Source organism: Nyctibius grandis, chromosome 2 (genome assembly GCF_013368605.1).
Source record: "Nyctibius grandis isolate bNycGra1 chromosome 2, bNycGra1.pri, whole genome shotgun sequence".
Taxonomy (NCBI): domain Eukaryota; kingdom Metazoa; phylum Chordata; class Aves; order Nyctibiiformes; family Nyctibiidae; genus Nyctibius; species Nyctibius grandis.
Genome location: NC_090659.1, coordinates 95,817,127 through 95,831,365, shown reverse-complemented (window position 1 = coordinate 95,831,365; position 14,239 = coordinate 95,817,127). Strand labels below are relative to the sequence as shown.

Here is a 14,239-nt window from a genome sequence, read left to right as displayed (position 1 = left end):
CCTCAGTGTTGCCACTGAACTTCTCAAGTTTTGTCAAGCTAAAATGCACTACAGCGGTGGCAAAAGAAAAGAGATGTCCGATAGTGGCACCAGCAGTCTGGGAAGATCCATTTCATTGAAACTCCTAAGGGCAAGAAACAGAAGGGTGATTCCTGCCACCCACCCCCATTTTTAAGTTGCTGCAAAGTAATAAATTCCCATTTTAAAGTGAATGAAAAGCCAGATCTAATTAGGCAGCCAAGAAAGCCCAAACAAGTCTTACTTGGCTGTTTGTAACTTCAGAAAGATGGTGTCTTATCAACAACTAAAGTCAGATTCAAATAATGTTATTTGAAGTTATTGCTATCTTCTTTCCCTGCCTTGAAGGGAGGACAAAAGATTCTTAATTTACATGGTCTCATTAACTTACCTCTCCTGATACGTGAGCTAATTTTGGCATCTGTACAAAGCCTTGTGCAGGGCTAATGTTCCCAAGGCTTCTAAAGCCACTTCTGCCAAGCCTTCCTCCCAAATATGTTTTGCACTTAAAAAGCGTTAAGAAATCCTTTGTACTGTTTTGTTTAAAATTGTACTAACTCTTCCATCTGAAGGACTGTTTATCACATTTTCATTCTTTTTATAGTTAAAGTTCTAAAAATTAACTGACCCTTTGTTCACAAAGACCTTCTCGTTTAACTCTCAGCACTGGAGAGCAGCTAAATGCTTTTGGAGTGGGAGGAGAGGACAGAGGAGCATTCTGCAAGAGACAGTAACACGTTATTTCATGGACACTGGTGGCGGCTTCACAAAGCCACGTTATCATGGCTGGAGCCATACAGCAATACAACTTGGGATGTTTCCGTTACGTGGAGGTTTGAATTCCTCCTCCAGCCACTTCTCCAAACTGTTGGGACGACAGTTGTGTCAAACTGTTATTTCTTCATGTTATTATCATGAATTTAAAATCTACTTACAGATTAGCATAGAACATAAAAACCATTTTCAAGAAGGAATGGCTGATTTTTTGCAAGTCCTAATATAAATTCTAGCCACAGAGAAAAACAAAAACAACCCTTGAAAATGCTGGAATCTGGTCCACAAAACCAATATTGAATCTGTGGCTCTTTTTATTTAGAGTGGAAGAGGGTGGAGCAGTAAAAGGCAGGAAAGCAATTTTTTTTTCCAAATACTGGAAAAAAAAAAGTTGTTTGTTTGTTACTTCCCTCAATAGTTGCAGTTTCAAACAACCCGACAAAAAAAGGCCACCAGTGCTGACACACCCCTCTTCCACCTCCAAAAAGGAAAAGGCTTTATTTCCCTTTCTGCACTTGGCTTCTCTTTGCCTGTGCTACCCCAGAGGTCCCCGGGGTTTGGTGCACTGTGACGGTAAGGCCTGCTGGCCTCTTCATCCTTTCAAAACTGTAGCATTCAATTTTTTCTTCACTGGAGACTGTCCTGGTGCTTAAGAGGCGAAATCCATCTTTGAGTAGAGTGTCAAGCAGCAGGCCTAGCACATTCGTACCGTTAATCAGCTTCCTATTATCAGGCTTTATGGAAACATACCTAAAATAAGAAAAAAGCAGTTACAACACACTTCAATTACTTCTTGAAGGATGGAATCAAATTTTTTTTAAAACAAACCAGGTCCTCGGGTGGTGCAAGTCAGCACATTTGCACAGGTTTACAGGCTCTGGATATTTTTTTCCTCCTTTGAGGACAATTTAACTCTTTCCCTTGTTATAAGAACAGCAATTCTCAGCTCGTCCAGTTACATGGTAGAGAGGAAGCACTTCTCTTTCACCCCCACACCAAACCTTACTTTCTTAAGAAATAACTGTGATCATAGGCTCCATCCCGATTCCATGATTCTATCTCGTTTCATTTCATGGAGGAGAGGTGAATGGCGTGCTTTATACAGTGCTGCAACTGTCCTTCAGGTAAGAGTACGTGATGGAAAGGACAGTGAAGCCACATTCAGCCCAACAGCATCACTTTTCCTTACACAGGATCTCTCCTACAAACAGTGACATTTATTGCAAAGTTACCTTGTACAACAGGTCTTGTGGTAACAAGTATAAAAATCATTTTCACATCGTCTCAAATGATTTTACTTGATATAAAGTACACTTTCAGAATCTATCCAGACATTTCAAGGAACAGAAGCCAGGTAAAAATACTATTACAAAATACATAAGCTGACCAGGGTGAAACTGTCCCACAGTTCACAGAAAGTACACCAAACATTCATGGAAAGCACAAAAAAAGGTGAAAGAGTCCATGTCACCACAAAGACTAAGTCGACAGAAATTCAGCAGGCAACATAATCAAACTTCACTTGTTTCAGTAATCAAGATCAGCTTTTCTATTGATCTGCAAAGGAAAATTTTACCAAGTCTGAAGAAAAAAAGGAAATAATCAGGAATATTTTTCCCACTATTTAAGTTAGATTCATAGAACGGTTTGGGTTGGAAGGGACCTTAAAGACCATCTAGTTCCAACCCCCCTGCCATGGGTAGGGACACCGTCCACTAGACCAGGTTGCTCAAAGCCCCATCCAACCTGGCCTTGAACACTGCCAGGGAGGGGGCATCCACAGCTTCTCTGGGCAACCTGTGCCAGTGTCTCACCACCCTCACAGGAAAGAATTTCTTCCTAATATCTAATCTCAATCTACCCTCTTTCAGTTTAAAACCGTTCCCCCTCATCCTGTCACTACTTGCCCTTGTAAAAAGTCCCCCTCCCGCTTTCCTGTAGGCCCCCTTCAGGTACTGTTGCCATAACCTTCTCAATTGTTAGTCCATTAAAATCAGTAAAACATTATAAAAGTAAGGTTTGGCACATAAATGTATGTTGCTTTGCAAATGCAAAGTAGTTTTTCTTCTACTTGCTTAGCTAAAGAAAGCTAGAAGAAAGATAAACTTTACTGATTTTTTTTTTAAATAATCAAAGGCCTGCTGTGTTGATTCATATATTCAGAAAGAATAACCCTTTTGGAACTATTTCAATGAAATTTCCATAAAATTCCAGATGTTCTAACAGCCACAGAGGGCAAATTAGATTACATTTTCTTATACAGTAAGAACATGTCTCCATACAATAGAGAAATCCAGCAAAAGCTTGTTTAAAAAATGTAAGTTGTCATTAGAATACGATACTGCTATCACAAAAATCACTGGTATACAGTAATCTTAATAAAAACAGAACCTGGCTCTGAATTCAAAGAAAACACACTGTGTAGCATATAGTTAATAATCTACCCCTTCTCCCTTCCCCCAGTAAAAGGCTCTACAAGAGCTTTCCAGTCCCTGAATTGTAATCTTAGCTCTACTGGTGTTTTCAACCCTGTTTAGAAATTCTTTTTTCCTTCTTTTCCATAAGAAAGTCTTCTGGACCATGAGCTAGTGGAGATTTTAGGCTTCTCCAGTAGTCCACTCCTTATTTATTTTGTTTCCTTTGCTTCATTTTACTCTGTGTTTTTCAAGTCTTCTAGAAGGTCACTGATGCCGTGAAATTCTAAAGCCTGGGAGAGGGAGCGAGGAGGAAAGGGCAGAGAAAGGCCCAACAGAACTCAAAAACAAGCACCAAGAACAGTATTTTAGGAAGCTGAAGAACAGGCAAATCAGCGTAACGGAAATTAAACTGGGTATTTCAGAACTAGAAAAAGATGACGTTAAACTAGCAGAAAGAAAGAAACATATCTCTCTTCTCTCAGACAGCTGTCCGATAGTTTCTTTAAAATGAGATTTGCTAGCACGTAGCGTGTACTTCATGAACTAGAAGTCACGAAGACATTTCCGTAATGAGAATTCACACTAGGGAGGGTACCTGGCCACAAACTGGTCACCAGCAGAGTAGTCAGTACCACACTGAAAAACCATATCGTGATGAGAAGGTCTTTCCAAAGGAAGTGCAACAAGTGGTTTCTGAGAAGGAAAGGGGCTGTTCCAGCTCTGTCCTGACTGCTGCCCTGTAAACACAGTGATCTGTTCAGCTAGTGTCTCAACAGTGGTACTGCAGGAACCAAAGATCCGGAAAAAGGCCTGCATCTCTTGGAGAGAGAAACGCACTTCCAACATCTCCTGCCTCGGCTTCAGCAAGTGTTCCTGGCTCAGGAGGTCAGCCAGAGGGTAGAGCTCATAGAATTCTGCTTCTCTCTGCAGTCTCTGATAGTCCGAGAAATCAGCAGGCAAGGAGACCTGGAGAGTCCTCAAGAAGTCCATGATGTAACTAAACAAAGTCCCATCTCTGTCCACAAAAAGCTCTCCATTCACCAGTTTAAATTCCTGGTCATCATTGTTCAACATCCGTGCCAGCCTGGACTCGGGGAACTGCTGCAAGGTAGAAGCCCGGGTTACAAATCTCACACCTCCCACGCTCAGAACGACCACCTCTCGATTACTCATCGCTATCTCAGCCACTCAAGAACTGTCACTCTCTGATCTACGTGTTTGTGACCTGATCTTTCCCAAACTGCAAGCCATCTGCAGCTGCAAGAACCATTCAGTGCTTTTAGCAAGTGTTTGGAGCGAGGTGTGGAGCAGCGACAGGATTTCCAGGCAACAAAGATGTAAATATCATGTACAATAGTTTTGTTTGCAGGGTTTGGTTGCTTGGAAACTTTGATTCTTGGAATTTAATGTTTTACTTTTGAAATTAACAGCTTGCAAGGACTACTGGAAGACAGTGAATTAACCATCACAACTTATTAAACCTTGAGAGAGGCCAATGAATATCCCCAAAGTATGGGACACATTACCTTTGTTTCCCAGAACTGTCAACTAAATGTTTTCATTCTATATATTGCTATTCATAGGACCACTGCAAAAAGAGGTTAGATGAACTTCAAGCAATATATTTCAGTATCTTATGCTCTTAAAGAAGGGCACTTCAGAGAACTGAAGCTTACATTTCACTTTAAATCACTGTTATCCTACGGTCACGTCAATACACTCAGAAAATTCAATTCACTCCTGAAACAAGGTACACGAAAATACAGTAACAGCAGAAGAGTCCCTTCCAATCCCTAACATTCTGTGATTCTGTGATATGTTCCAGTGCTAAAGCACTTCCAAACACCAACAACATTCATACTCCTGTCACGTTACACACTCTGTTCCAAGGAATCATCCCATCATTTTTCACGGCTTTTGGAATTACGATCTGGAGAGACAGAGAAGGAGCAGAGAGAAACTGCTCTACCTGCCACCTCTGCAGGGCTAGAGCGCAAGCTGCCTTCCTGTGGCTGCCCCGTGCGTGCCTTGCACTGCACTGAACTGTTTACATTAAGGCCACTTTTTAAGAAAGTGTGGCTTCAGAGAAACATGGATCTAACAAGACAGCTCAGATACCCCAACAATTTGATGCTGGAAAAGCGAACTGCAAAAAAAGTACTGTCTGCAAAGTACGTATTACCTTGCAGCTTGTTCTTCTCTTACCAACCTCAAATGATTTCTCTTTACCCCTAGAATTTATGCTTGCCCTGAAGATACATTTTTGTATAGAACATGTAAACAATAACCAGTATCTACAGTAATCTGAATGCACAAGATAATTACAAAAAAAATACATGTATCTCTTTCAAGTGAGAAGTAACATCCTCAGATAGAAAGTGGTTCCAGAACGTGAATGATGGACTCTGTATTTTGCAGTGGAAGGGCAGTCCTCAACACGCCTCTCAGTACAGTGCTCTTCTCCATCACAACTGTTCTTCCTCTTTCCAAACCACCTCCCAGTTAGAAAAAAACCTGTTTAACTGTGACCTTTTAGGAAGGACACATCTTATTCTGCAATTACATTAATATTAAACTAAGTATAGAGTTTGGCCCTATATTTTGGTAAGAAAAATGATCACCACTGAAATGTGTTTTTCAAAGATCCATTTAATCTTCCAGTTTATCAGTGCTCAAACTGTGAACAGTATGTTTTGGAAACATTTTGAATCTTTGAATGGTTTCACTGGAAGTCTCAAAAACCCAATTAATTTTAAGAAGTTCTCTGTTTTCTTTACCAGATCCCTCTTAGTTCTTACATTTCAGTAGGGGCTTCACAACAGTTTATATTTGCACACAAACTGCGCAACATTATCCAGTACAACTAATGTATAGTTTTTACACTTTTCTCTTAGAAGTGAAGCTCCATCTGTCATCTGTTCCCAGTAAAAGACTGCATGGTCTGCTATCTCCACTGTATCTGCCAAATAGGACAAGCTAATTGTAAAGAGATGAGATTTCCAGCACTGGAGATTGTCAACGACTGACTCCACAAAGGGCATTCTGGTGACAGCAACAATAAGCAAGAAAATAAGAGAGGTCACTACAAATCTACGCGGAATCTTGAACTTAAGAGTGTTGTTTTCCTGAGGCAAGGAAAGTTTGTCCACATCAACTAGTTTTATTGCATTCCACTGGCTGGTATCGAAGCTCTTCATTGTAGGGCTGACATCCACACTGGAACAAGGTAAAGGCGTTTCTTTGAGTACCTTGATTTTTTCCCTGAACTCCTGCATCTGTTGAAGAAATATAATGGGTTCAGACACATCTTTGAAGGCCTCTGCGATGTTAAAAGCCATCCGTTGCTCTTGCAGAATTGTGTTCAGTTTATTGATTTCCGGATCGTAGGCCTGCATCACTGCAAGCTTCATGGTCTCAAAGTCAGAGAGAATCTCATTTCGTTTCTGCTCCAGTGTGTGCTGCAGCTTCTCAAAGAACTCTTTCACCTTGTCAGAATCTTTGGTCAGCATCTGCAGAGCTTTCCTCTTACTGGTTTCTAAGGTATCCAGCCGTGAGAGGGCATCTCCACAACGCCAAGTTTCAAAGCCCTGAAACAGGGTTTCAAAAGCTCGCTTCTCCTGGGAATAAGCTTCTTCTATAGAACAGAAAACATGCTTTGTATGGTCACCACGGGTGGCACAAACCCCACAGATCAGCTGCATGTCTGTCCGGCAAAAAATGTTAAGAGGTTGCCCGCTGTGCACTTTGCACACAGGCATTTTCGGAGTTACTTTGATTTTGTTATACTTCTCCACGATACCTTTCAGGGAATAGTTGACTTGCAAGCTGTTGACTCCAGCAACGGGAGTTTCCTTCCTGCACGTGGGGCACTTGAAAGGGGATGGCCTCCAAAGCACATTCCGCACATTTCCCTCAAGAATTCCTTCCAGACACTTTCTGCAGAAATTGTGTGAACAGGGCAGGACACGAGGATCATCAAACAGGGTACAGCAAATGGGACAGGTGAGGTCTTCCTCGAGGAGCTCCATCATATCCTAGGAAAGAGAAGAAAGATGGTAACAGAATTTATAAAATTTATTTCTCCTCCACGGAAACCATGCAAAAACCGATCTCCATCTGAGACACGCCTCAGTGAGAAAAGGATCTACTTTTTTCCCCCAGTGTCCTTAAGAGAGAGCCTCAGCTGGGTTCTTGCAGCCCGTCCAGTTAGCTGTGGTATCTGGCCACCAGATGGCAGGCACAAGGGCGGGTCAGTGTCCAGGCAGAACCATTTTGGGAGTCTCAGCTAGAAATGCTGGAAAAGAAGGCTTGCCAAACCCAGCAAGGACTCTGAATGAAAATAACTCATGTACACATAATAACAGTTCAAGACTTACATCTTTCCTCACTGATACAATACCCAGAAACTGGATTTTCACAAAAGATACCCAGCCGATATGCCCTGCTAAGATTGGATTACTCTCTGCTTGCTCAACTCATCCAAAGCTTACAGTTTCAAACCTCATGCACCGTGTCACCGTTTAGGGCTGGGCAGGCTATTAAGTGGAGGACAGATGCTCTCTATTGACCCTTTCCTTCCCCAGAGGGGAAAGGAAAAGAGAAAAGGGAGAAAGACTTACGGGTTGGAAAGATAAAAGAGTTTTAATAAACAAGAACAATGAAAAGAAAGAGCATAATAAACAATGAACTATATACAAAACCGTTACTGAGCTCCCCCCGATGACGACCATGTCACCACTGATGCTGCAGGGCAGGCGCTGGGGACTCCTGAACCAGACGCAGCAGCAGGCGGGAACTGGGTTCAGGAGTGAAGGCAGGACCGCGGGCAGGATCCCCCCAGGATGTCGGCCATGGGGGAAGAGAGCGCGACCCTCGTGGTCCCTCAGCTTTAAACTGAGTATGACGTGGGTGGGATGGAATACCCCATTGGTCAGGTTTGGGTCACCTGTCCTGTCTGCTCCTCCCCACAGGTGGGACACTTTTACAGTCCTTTTCCTTGTGGAACAAAGAGACCCAGCAGGGACCCTGGTTTCCACAGCAACAAGCCCGTGTAGTCAACTTCAGAAAATACAGTCACTTAAAAGAAACTTTACTGAAAAGTCTGTCCTAGTCCAAACCAGGACACACCACTACTGTAAGAAGGCAATATTAAAGGTGACTGAAAAAGCACAGCTTCAGAATTTCTTCAGCTACAGAATATGTGATGTGGCTTTTTGCTCTACCTGCACAAAGAGGAGTCGCTGCTCACTTAAAAAGTTAGATTTTCTCTTGCTCCTGCAATATTTTTAAATAACTAAGCGAATGTGTTATCATTGAGCTACTCAGCATAAAGTTAAAATACTTCAAAGAACAACTACCTATAACGCTTTATAATTCATCATGAAACAAAACTGTTAATGATTTTTACTCATTTGCAATCTCTGTTTCCAATTCCATTCTCACAGCATTCATGCCTCAGCAATTTCTTTTTGTGGACAAGACCTACAGAAAGAGGATTTATCATGTACTCCTTGGTACTGGAAAGTCTCAGTGAAGGGACCCAGCCCACTACCCTCGCAGTGCCTCTAACCAAAGCCAAATTTTCAGATGCAGACACCTTATAATCTACAGCATGCTCTAAGAAAACAAATAGCTAATAAAGACCAAAATGGGTATTAGCCAAAACTCTCAAACATTTAAGCTTTGAGCTATAATTAGAAAGATGCTTCCCTTGTATAAATTCCTTCCATATTATACAGTATGTATTCATACATATATGTAATAAAGTCCCTTTTATAAATTAAAAGATGTTTCACAAAAAGGAGCATCAAAGTAGTCCTGTGACAGCAAGGCATATGAATGGTCATTTTTAATTAGTTTTGATGTTATTACTAAGGTTCCTGTCCCCTCAGAGATACAAAGCGGCAAACATGGGAGCCAAGAGCAGAGCTGCAAGAGAACATCCGTGCTGCACAGGACAAAGAAGAGCAATAAAATCAATACCAAAGCAAAGATAACTACAGGGAAGAACGGCAGGGACAATTCCCAGTTTCTTTCACAAGAGGACCGATCAGTCCCAGTGAGACCTCACAGTAAAAGAGCCATTCTGGAGAGGTACAAGCAAACCTCCCATGCTTCGCCAGTGATGAGAAGGAGGGGTATTTCCCCCGCTTGTTTGGTAAGAAGAGTTTAAAAAAGTTGCCAGCTTTTCTACTCATCCCCCGGACTAAGGTCATCAGGCAGAAGGCAGCCACCATTACAATTAGGGACAAAGCCCCAGAGAAACTGTCTAATGACTCCATTTACCACCTAAGGTTTCCTATAAGACCACATATCCCATTCAGAAACTTCATTTTCTGTGAGAAGAAAGTAATTTTGAAGCGCCTCTCAAAGCTGGAACAACCAAGGTTTCTCTTCCGTCCTCTTCCTACTGCTAAAAGAATTGGATGACAGGAAGAGGATGATTTTGCTCCCATGCTTCTGAGTCTTCCTGTTTATAAATAGCTCTTTCTTTCCAACTTGTACTCGCAGCTTTTAGCCACAGCAGCAGCACAAAGATCAGTTTTGCTCATGTGTTAAGAGGATAATAACTACAAAACCAAAAAGACAGTTCTCCATCTTTTAGTAAACAGAAATTCACAGTGCAGAAAATATTTGCTCTGGTCCATCTCCTTTACCAGGGAGGATTTTACTTCTGAGTTAGGGAGCTGGAAAAGCAGCTTTGCACGCCTGACAGTGAGGACTGCAAACCACTGCAGAAAATGCTTACTACGACACGTTCCATCAAAATTGCAGGACAAACATCGAAGACTTTCCTGTTCCTAAAAATACAAAAAACATATACAAAACGGTTTTGTGATCCAAATAAAACTGTCCTGGTGCATTCCAACCCCACTTATCCAATTAAATAATTATGCTTTATAAATATAACTGAATTTCAAAACCATTACATGACATCATTAAAACTTAGGATTTTAAAAAACGAAATGGGCAAGTCTATGAGCTTTTTTTTTTTTCCCCTCTTACAACACCACCAGTAACACCAAACCAAAAATACTGAAAACTTGCATGACTGGTTGGGCAGCTGAACTTCTGTCTTCTTTAGGACATTAACTTCAGAGAGTAAGTTGCCTGGGGACTGAAACATCCCTTTGTATTAGCAACTTGGTATTTGTGTGAGGAACTATGGCAACATTTGAACTTCTCCACTGGGAACCTCTCTGGGTAACTTCTGAGCCTGGTCTCAATGGCCCCAGAATTCCGCATTCGTAGTGAACGGACCAAAAGTCACAGCGGTTTCTTCCTTCCCCTGAGCTACATAAACTCTCCGGGTACAAACCCAGCAGATGACATCCATCAGAAAGAGCAACTTGCACAGTTTTATCATTAGGAAGAAGAGCAAAACAAATCAAACTAGAAACGCAAAAAACAACCACAGTCGCTTTTTCCCAAGCTACAGAGAGAAATTCATCTAGCCTGCTTCTCAGCACAGAAGTTGGGTTTATCAGCCAGCAGCAGGCTGAAAGCAAAACGAAAATTTCACCAAACTTCAAACGATAGCTCTTGAATTGCAAGTTTCCTGCAACAGCGTGCAAATATTCTAAATAAAACTTGACCGAGCCAGGCTGCATTTCACAAGCAGTTGAGCTAGTCAGGAGACGTCTCATCGCCCTTCCTTCTCAAGGGCCCTGGTCCCTGTCAGGACCTCCCACGAGCAATTTCACCAGCTTTCTGTCAGACAGGTGTGTTGAATCAGTCCAAAAAAGGGTCCTGCACAGATAAGGCAGGAGGAAGGGAGATGGGAGCTCCTCCTTCCAGCAGCAACGATCTTAACTCTGCTCACCCCATCGAGAGGAACCACAACCTAATAGAGAGTCAGTCTAGACATTTTAACATGGAACGATTGACCTCCAGGTGCAGCAGGTATCCAGGCGGCCAAAAAGAACTGAGGGAAGTGGCCATGCTTTAAACCTGTTATTTCGTGGCCAAAGTTTTTTCCCGGGAGTACCAGCCAGATCCAACACGTTCAGCCTTCAGAAAGCTAGAAAGGCCTGGAGAAACGGGCAGTTCTGGTTCAGCGCTGTCACAGCCCCAGGAGCGCCATTTCATTGGCACACTTGGACAGTCCGCCGAGCGCAGGAGGCAGGGGCAGCGCCAGCGCTGCTGCGCTCACCTCCTCGTCCCTCTGTCCAGGCAGGAGTTCCCGCACTGCTTCTGATTACAAGCCCTCTCCTGCCCGGGAGGGATCCCCGACACCCACCTAAACGATGGCGTTCCGGCCAGGCCCGGCCGCGCTCCCCAGCCGCCGGCCATGGCCTCCCCGGGGATCGCAGCCGCTCCGTCAGGCACCGCTGCTCGGGGCAGGGCGGCCCTCCGAGTCACCCTGAGCCCCGCAAAGAATACACTGGCAGCGGGGCTTATGCGGGAGGCAGGCTGCGAACGAAACCAACGGCAGCGGCCGCGGCCGCAGCGTCCCCACGGCGGCGGGAGCACCCCGCCACCTCACAATGCCGCGGCCTTCCCTCGCCCAGCCGGGCCCGCCCCTCGTGCCGCCGGCACCCCCGGTGCGGCCCGCGCCGTCGCCTGCCCCCGCTACTCACCATCCCGGGCCGGGGCTCGCGGAGAGGCCGGGGGCAGGCGGAGGGAGCGGGCTGTCTCGGCCGCCCACAGAGCGCCGCGCCCGCCGCTGGTCCCAGCCGCCGCCCCCCTCCGCGCCCCAGGCCGCCGGCCCCCACTCCCGCCCCCCCGCCGCCCGGCTCGGCCCGGCGCCCCCCCCCCCTCACCTCGGCGAGCCGCGGCGGCGCGGTCAGCGGCAGCGGGCGATGCCGAGGGCCGCCATCCGCCGGCCGCACGCCCCTCCTCGCCGCGCCCCGCCGCCGCCGCTCGGCCCAGGAACGGTGGGCAGGCCCCCGGCCCCGGCCCGCAGAAGCGATGGGCCGGGAGCTGCTGCCTGCCGGCCCGGACGGGGTGCGCCCACCCACCTTGGCCGGCGGCCGCCGATCCGGCCCCGGGGCAGGAGCTGCTGCGGCTCTTCCTCCCCCGCTTGTCTGTGAGCGGCAAGGGAAGCCCCCGAGGCTGCCAGGGGAGCGGGACGGGCGGCCTCGCAGCCAGGCGGTGGATGCCGCTTGTCTAAGGCGGTGGCCGAGGTCTGCAGCCCAAAGCAGGCCGCCTGTGCCTCCGCTGAGGTATTTACGGGTTTCTGTCGTTTATCAACTCTGCTAAACTAGACTTCAGACTGCAGCTCACAGGCGCGTGTTGCGCAGCGTAACAAGGAGTGCTGCTGGGTGGCAATCCCGCTGAGCATCTTCCACCTCCTGAAAGCGCTTATTTTAAAAAGTACCATCATTTTAGCCAGATATCCTTATGTGCTTCGTAAAAGGATGGAGACGCGTTCCTTTTTGCTTTAATGCACTGTCTGTACCATTTCCAACTGGTGAATCTGTTGGAGAGTAACGTGGCCTGTCAAACCTACGCAGGTCTCCCACAATAACACCGACTAGTACCAGGGAGACAGAGCAGGAGGGATCCTGCATCCGCCTGGGAGGACCCTCTAGTTACAGGACTGTCAAACTGGGGCTGCAAGTGCTGAGACTGTGGAGAACCTTTGTTATTTGTATCTTTTTTTTGCAGTCCTTCTCTTAGTTCGCAGTCAACACAACAGCTCTCACATCGAAGTCAAACTGAACTTACTTTCGTGTTAGACTTTGTGAAAGCTCTTCCAAAACGCACATACTCTGCCTCCTGCATCCCTGTCACTCCCCTACGCTTCACTCATCCACTGCAGTCACTCATCAGCACAGGGGAAACTATTGACGTTCAGGACTACCCACCCACACAAGTAATGTCACAGGCTAGACAGTATTTCTGTCAAACAAAGCTCCCTCACACACCTGACATCTTTCTTCCAGTTATTTAGAAATCCGGATTTTAAAAGCCATTCAATAACACACAGAGACTGTGGTTCCCCAATTTACTGCAGCCAGAAGAGGAAGAGCTCTCCTCTTCCTCGCCTTCCCTCTTTCTGCCTCCATCCGAGCTGTCCTGCCCTCTCAGCTGGACTCAATAGGAACAGTTTGACCAAGGACAAGTATTTTCAAAAATCCTCCTCGCAGTCACAGAATCACAGAATCACAGAATGTTAGGGATTGGAAGGGACCTCAAAAGATCATCTAGTCCAATCCCCCTGCCGGAGCAGGATTACCTGGATCATGTCACACAGGAACGCGTCCAGGCGGGTTTTGAATGTCTCCAGAGAAGGAGACTCCACAACCTCTCTGGGCAGCCTGTTCCAGTGTTCGGTCACCCTCACCGTAAAGAAGTTTTTCCTCATATTTATGTGGAACCTCCTGTGTTCCAGCTTGCACCCATTGCCCCTTGTCCTGTCAAGGGTTGTCACTGAGAAGAGCCTGGCTCCATCCTCATGACACTTGCCCTTTACATATTTATAAACATTAATGAGGTCACCCCTCAGTCTCCTCTTCTCCAAGCTAAAGAGACCCAGCTCCCTCAGCCTCTCCTCATAAGGGAGATGTTCCACTCCCTTAATCATCTTCGTGGCTCTGCTCTGGACTCTCTCTAGCAGTTCCCTGTCCTTCTTGAACTGAGGGGCCCAGAACTGGACACAATATTCCAGATGCGGCCTCACCAGGGCAGAGTAGAGGGGGAGGAGAACCTCTCTTGACCTGCTGACCACACCCCTTCTAATCCACCCCAGGATGCCATTGGCCTTCTTGGCCACAAGGGCACACTGCTGGCTCATGGTCATCCTGCTGTCCACTAGGACCCCCAGGTCCCTTTCCCCTATGCTGCTCTCCAACAGGTCTGTCCCCAACTTATACATGGGGTTGTTCTTGCCCAGATGCAGGACTCTACACTTGCCCTTGTTATATTTCATTAAATTTCTCCCCACCCAACTCTCCAGCCTGTCCAGGTCTCTCTGAATGGCTGCGCAGCCTTCCGGCACATCAGCCACTCCTCCCAGTTTTGTGTCATCAGCGAACTTGCTGACAGTGCACTCTATTCCCTCATCCAAGTCATTAATGAATATATTG

General features: G+C 45.8%; 2 protein-coding genes across 4 annotated transcripts; both read right to left on the bottom strand.

Annotated features, from left to right (window-relative positions):
- Positions 1–1,214: 1,214 nt before the first annotated feature.
- Positions 1,215–5,752, bottom strand: KCNRG (potassium channel regulator). The gene is made up of 2 exons (XM_068395446.1): positions 3,805–5,752; positions 1,215–1,542 (listed from the first exon to the last, which is right to left on the bottom strand). The coding sequence occupies exons 1-2, from the start codon at positions 4,380–4,382 to the stop codon at positions 1,290–1,292; spliced, it is 831 nt and encodes a 276-aa protein (XP_068251547.1). The 5' UTR covers positions 4,383–5,752; the 3' UTR covers positions 1,215–1,289.
- An 86-nt stretch (positions 5,753–5,838) lies between these two features.
- TRIM13 (tripartite motif containing 13) lies at positions 5,839–12,052 on the bottom strand. Of its 3 annotated transcripts, none has more exons than XM_068395445.1 (2): positions 11,972–12,052; positions 5,839–7,243 (listed from the first exon to the last, which is right to left on the bottom strand). In XM_068395445.1, exon 2 carries the CDS (start codon positions 7,238–7,240, stop codon positions 6,023–6,025), a length of 1,218 nt encoding a protein of 405 aa, XP_068251546.1. In that variant the 5' UTR covers positions 7,241–7,243; positions 11,972–12,052; the 3' UTR covers positions 5,839–6,022. The 3 variants fall into 3 exon arrangements, with proteins under 3 accessions (XP_068251546.1, XP_068251544.1, XP_068251545.1); XM_068395443.1 differs by lacking the exon at positions 11,972–12,052 and adding an exon at positions 11,789–11,899; XM_068395444.1 differs by lacking the exon at positions 11,972–12,052 and adding an exon at positions 11,449–11,686.
- Between the last annotated feature and the right edge of the window lie 2,187 nt (positions 12,053–14,239).

What these genes read in the sequence shown, in the direction of transcription:
- KCNRG (XM_068395446.1), bottom strand. Translation starts at nt 4,382, where the DNA reads ATGAGTAATCGAGAGGTGGTCGTTCTGAGCGTGGGAGGTGTGAGATTT. An exon ending in GGTGACCAGTTTGTGGCCAG is followed by an intron (nt 1,543 to 3,804) that starts GTACCCTCCCTA and finishes TTCTTATTTTAG; the next exon opens with GTATGTTTCCATAAAGCCTG.